This window comes from Poecilia latipinna, unplaced genomic scaffold (assembly GCF_001443285.1).
Source record: "Poecilia latipinna isolate Pla-1442-1.1 unplaced genomic scaffold, P_latipinna-1.0 Scaffold133, whole genome shotgun sequence".
Taxonomy (NCBI): Eukaryota; Metazoa; Chordata; class Actinopteri; order Cyprinodontiformes; family Poeciliidae; genus Poecilia; species Poecilia latipinna.
In genome coordinates, this window is record NW_015112749.1 from 274,695 (window position 1) to 280,334 (window position 5,640).

Sequence of the window (5,640 nt, forward strand, 5' to 3'; positions counted from 1 at the left end):
GACAATAAAAAGAGAGGAGCAGACAAATGTGCTTTCAGAGCGGTAGGAGATTTGTAACTGAAAGCACATCTCTGTCTGTTCTCCTCGCGAGTATTAAGAATCTAACTTTCTCTTGTCTTTCCTGTATTATGTGCTGTGTTTAATAGGTGTCAACCCTGACAGCTATGGGCTCCAAGTCTTTGATTCAAGCCAGATTCAAGTCAGAACTGTGACTGAGCCACTTAAAAATATTATGTCCAGTAAAGAACCATGTGTATTTCATTAAAAGATTATCTTAAGCCTGGACCTGGATAAGATTTCAAAGTGAAAATCCTTTTTGTGCCCATCGATTAAAATTGTAGTGGAAAACTGCAAACAGAATCCTAAATAAAAATAGAAATGAAATGTGACATATTGTACCACTTACTCTTTCTCCAGAAGTTGTTTCACAGTAAGGTAGGCCCAAACCCTTTGAAGAAGTCCATCAGCAATTCCAGCAGAAGAATTCACAAACTCATTTGTTTTAGAAAATGTCACTTTTTGTTTACTCTGTCATAATGCAAAAACAAATTTAAAGTGAATACACAACTTTTTAAAATAATCTAGAAAAAAGTCCTAATAATTAGACATTGTAGATTGATCCTTACTGAAATTGCAATAACTTCTGGCACAAAGTCTTCAATGTTGTTGTCAATGATCTCACCGGCCACCACGATCTCAGAGCCATTATAATACTGACTGAAATTAGTCTGGGTCAGATTGGTTCCACCGACGTAGATCATTGTGACGTCTGTTAGGAGAGGATTGGCCACTTCTTCATAAAAGCCCTGTTGATGTATAGTTTTATACAGTGAAGATGGCAGTTTTCTGCATAAAAATGTTGGAAATTGATAAGAAGAGTATTGGTGAAATGGAGGAGGATACCTTGAGCTGCAAATCAGCATCAGAGTCTTCATAGATCCGTCTTGCTACACCGTTGTTCCCCAAAGACATTTTCTCCAAGAATTCAAAATTGACATCAAATCCAAAACCAAGACAGTAGAGAGGAAACTTCCCTGCAATCGCCTGTCTTACATTTGATTGTATTTCTTCGCGATTTGTCACTCCTAGAACGACACCAGATTAAAACTTTTAACATATTCATAATTTCAACAGGATGGTGATATACTGTGAATGAAAGAATGGATTAAGTACCAACAGAGTAAATATCTCATTATTGAATTAACATTTTGAAGGTGTTTGTTCTAGTGCATGTGAGTGTGTTTTAAATTTACCTGATGTTGGGTCTCCATCTGTGAGAAGTATTAGGATGGAAGCTGAACCTTCTCTAGGATGTGCATTCAGCATGCGAGCCCCTTCCAACACTGCTGCGTTGATGTCTGTGGCTGAGAGAAGTAAAAACAAAATTCATTACTTGTCATCCTGCTGCAAGATGTTTGTATTCCTGTGTACTGAGAAATCTCACCTCCTCTGTCAGTGATACCATGTGCAAATTTCTTGGCACCCTCCAGATTTGCACTGGTGGCCTGAACGAGTTCTCTTCTCCAGTGAGATATTTCGCTGTCAAAACTGAGAAGACCAAAGAAGTCGTCTTCGGCCAGGTCGTTCAATATATGGATTAAAGCAGTTCTGGTCTGTGGAAGAGACACACATAAATAATAAGGTAAGAAACAGTCAATAATTTGTTTTGGGTGAATCACACACTGTTTGTTTAATTGTAACAAGCCTTTGAAATAATTTACCTGTTGCATTTTTCTGCCGTGCATTGAGCCACTTCGATCTATAACAAAGACGACGTTCTTTGGTATTCGGGGAAGGTCTGATGGAGCAAAGTGATGGACAAAGTATCCGTCCAAAGTCTTGGAAGAAGTAAAAACATGCAAATGAGTGAAAGAGTGAAAGATACATCGACTTTTTGGTCATGTTTTAAGCTAAACACATCTTCATATCTATCTGTAATAGTAATTGTTTTCGGGAGTGTTTCACCTTGATGTCGCCCAGTCCGTTGCCTCGATTTACGTCATAAACAACAATCAGATCTCCATTCAGACCCCGCTCTCCACAGCGCTCACAAGTTGTCTGTTGGTCCACCGTAGGATAAAAATACACCCATGCCTGAAACAACGTAAGAGAATTATGTTTCTTATGTCACACAGGAGGCTTTGCGAAGTTGTGTTTACATTTGTGTATTTATTTGATGTGTATTTAAGTGATGATATAAAGGGAAATCATTTAAATTGGTGCTATGATGGACTTTGTATTCCAGGGGTGGCCAAGTCCAGTCCTCGAGAGCCACCATCCTGCAAGTTTCAGATGCATCCCTGCTTCAACACACCTGAATCAAATGACTGGTTCGTTATCAGGCCTCTGTAGAGCTGATCCCGGTCTGTTGGAGTAAGGATACTTCTAAAACTGGCAGGAGGGTGGCTCTCGAGGACTGGACTTGGCCACCCCTGTTGTATTCATTAATTAACTACATAATTTGCTTATTTTCAGAGTCAGAAGAGAAAGAAAACCCGATAAATCAAAGACCTTGAAATACTGAACATTTCTTCCTTCAAAATAAGATTACAACACAATCAGAACAAAACTTTATCAGGTACTGGATAAAATAATATATATAATATATCCAACAGTGAAATGTAGTGTTTCATTTCAGAGTGTCAGTTAAGTGAGTTCAGTATTCTAAATTGTTTTTAAGAACTGGAAACAAAATGACATTCGTTCCTTGTGCCATATCATACATTAGTATACATCATGAGCAACATATGTGCAATGAAGAAAAAAATAATAATCCACTTCTTAAAATTTTGAGCCAACTCCTATACTGAAGATAAAAGAGAAAATAGCCTTATAGGACCAGCTGTACCTGTTCATCTGTACGTGTTTTGGTGATAGCATTAGCCAAGACATCGGTGCTCAGTCCTCCTTTCACATCAATGAAACTGATGCCGGCTTTCTCGTGAATGTGCACATCAACCTTGTAGTTAGAAAAACAAAGCAATTAGAAGCATTCATCAGCACATCTGATGTTATTTTCACTATAATCGAAAAACCTTGAAGTCCTTGACAGGCTGCATGGGGCGAGCGTGGATCTGCAGCTCGTATTTGCCGTGGGTTCGCTTCAGCAGCTCCTCGTAGGTGAGCTCAAAGGTGACCTTTTTGTGGGCCGCCAAAGTTACAGAGGTCTTAAATTCCTCCATGGTTCTCCCTACAGAGCTGAGAACAAAAGCAGGAACTGTAATTTATTACAAGATGTTAGACGTTTTAATCTTAAATATTTCTGGCTGCAGATATACAAAAACATGGAGAAAGTGTGGGACACCAGAAGAAACATTTATCTGAGGGAATTGGGACTGAGTTACCTGACAATCCCAGCACTCTGACCACGAGACACAGCCTGAGTGTACTGTTGCTGAGCCTGCTCCTTAGTTTTCACAATTCCATCGTACATTTGACCATCAATAAGCCTGAAGAGGTGAAAAAAAAAGAAAGAAACTAGAACAATGATTTATCACAAAATAATAACTGTGCCAAAATATCAGACACTCTCACAAGTCTTTCTTCCACTCACATCCTGAATTTACTGATGAAGGCATTTTTGGGGATCTGAACATGGAATTCAACTTCTTTCGATTCAGTCATGCGATTCACAACGCGGCTTGTCATAACGGTGGTGGCGTATCGGCCGGTCACAGTGGAGTTGATGTGAAAACTGTAAATGTCCCAGTCGTCCTGTTTAAACACAGACAGCAACTCAGCAGCAGACACCCATTTGAGAAACAATGCATTTTTTCTGCATTGATGGATGAAACCTTATTATAGACTGTGGACAAACTCTACTTTTATGAATTGATCTAATAGTTCACATTTTCTACATACACAAATCCTAATGGCAACCATACAAAGTGTTTCATAGACCTTTGTCACTTGTTACGCTACTCTGCACTTTGTGTTGAAAATGAGGTTGCCCTAAAAAATAATGAGTAGCTCAATAAAATGTTCTACAAATTGACTTAGAAAACAAATATTTGCGCAACAAAAGAGGCAAAACTATCTGGTAAAGAGGACAGATTCTACATTTTTGTAACATCCCTAATCCTTTTCTTTTCTTTTTGTAAAGCCAACAGTTCAACAGCTATTTTTCTAAACTCGTTTCTTCTTCTTTGACAAAATTATGTCCAGCCTTCAGCAAATGTTACCATTTTCTTCACAATCTGCATATTCACATAAACATAAATAAATGTGGGCAATTGTTCCATAAATGCATGCATAATGACTCATTAACTGTGCAATTTTATTTCCTAAAGTCACAACTAGAAACTAGTGCAAATAAATAGTTCCTTGCGACAACAAAAAAACACACACAATTTAATTCAATTTAAATCTAAACATGACATTCGTCATTTGAAATAGTATCAACCAAATCTATTTTTCTCTTCTCAGCCTCAATAATCGCAGACAGAGACTTCATGTTGCTTAAAACAACTTGTTTGTCCACAAAATGTCAGACATATGAGTATAAAAGCACATTTGTTGGTGAAGTTAAAAGCAGGTAAAGATTCTTCTCTGAAGCTAAAAACACATTCGAACTCTGATCTGCTCTTTGAACCTCTGTTTAGAAAAGAAGCCTAGAGATAGGAGCTTTAAACATACAACCAAAATAATGATGTTTTTTACTTTTCACTGAATAATGTTCCTCATTTTAAGTTCTAATAACCACATAGTAAATTCTCATTATTTATTGAAAGATGTTTTTATGAATATTTATATTGAACATGTGGGATTTAACAAAAAAAAAAAAAGCACTGAACATTTGTCCTTGTGCTAAATGTTTGCCAACAATGTTTTCATTTAGTTTAACCCTAACAAATTGTATCTCATTTTATGTTAAGGTTTTTTATTTATATACATTAATGAGTTTATTTTCAAAGACAGTGGAACATATTCACAGCTTAAAGAAGAGCTTTGAAATAAAAGAATCATAATGATAAACTTAGAGGTGACTTGTCATTTGGGACATTTATATACTACATTTTTGTTTCTTTATGTCACATATAAAGACTTTATTTCACTTGTGAATTTATTCCTGCTGCTTTTGTTGTTCAACAGACAAGCAAAAGATTTGCAGTGGAGGCATGAAAATGAATCTACTGCAGTCTTGATTTTTCCACAAAAACAGTTCATTTTGTAATACTTTTATGATTTTGTTTTAGCAAAATCTGCATGAATGAATTTTCATTTTAATCATGTCATAATGCACATTATACCAGCACCCCTCCCAACCCCAGTAAGGGACAAGGGTGTAAGAAAATGGATGGATGGATGCATAATGCACATTATTATCTTCCTACCTCATAACTATGTAAACTATAAAAATTTTCTGCTACAATACAGCGGTTTCATTTCACAGACAAAAACAATGTAAACACATGCAGACAGTGGATGATCAATTGGTCCAGAACAACCTTAAGGGTTCAAAGAGCAAAGGCTCTTCACTCAGTTTTTTCTATTTATCTGAAGCAGAGTTCAAACTGCCAAACTGTTAGAATAAATTGATAATTGAACAAACAATGTCTGTTTCATTAATTTGTAAAAACAAATATATATATATATATATATATATATATATATATATATATATATATATATATATATATA

At 36.2% G+C, this 5,640-nt stretch overlaps 1 protein-coding gene across 1 annotated transcript in view; it reads right to left on the reverse strand.

The window, feature by feature from the left end:
- The window catches only part of LOC106945182 (inter-alpha-trypsin inhibitor heavy chain H3-like), a 27,631-nt gene that overhangs the window by 18,474 nt on the left and 3,517 nt on the right, over positions 1-5,640 (reverse strand). The window contains exons 2-12 of the mRNA XM_015028684.1: positions 3,554-3,714; positions 3,345-3,449; positions 3,036-3,198; positions 2,849-2,959; positions 1,966-2,094; positions 1,722-1,838; positions 1,445-1,613; positions 1,254-1,364; positions 904-1,085; positions 627-806; positions 407-528 (exon numbers count right to left, since the gene is read on the reverse strand). Coding sequence (XP_014884170.1) covers positions 407-528; positions 627-806; positions 904-1,085; positions 1,254-1,364; positions 1,445-1,613; positions 1,722-1,838; positions 1,966-2,094; positions 2,849-2,959; positions 3,036-3,198; positions 3,345-3,449; positions 3,554-3,714 — 1,550 coding nt within the window. The remainder of the gene's footprint in view (positions 1-406; positions 529-626; positions 807-903; positions 1,086-1,253; positions 1,365-1,444; positions 1,614-1,721; positions 1,839-1,965; positions 2,095-2,848; positions 2,960-3,035; positions 3,199-3,344; positions 3,450-3,553; positions 3,715-5,640) is intronic.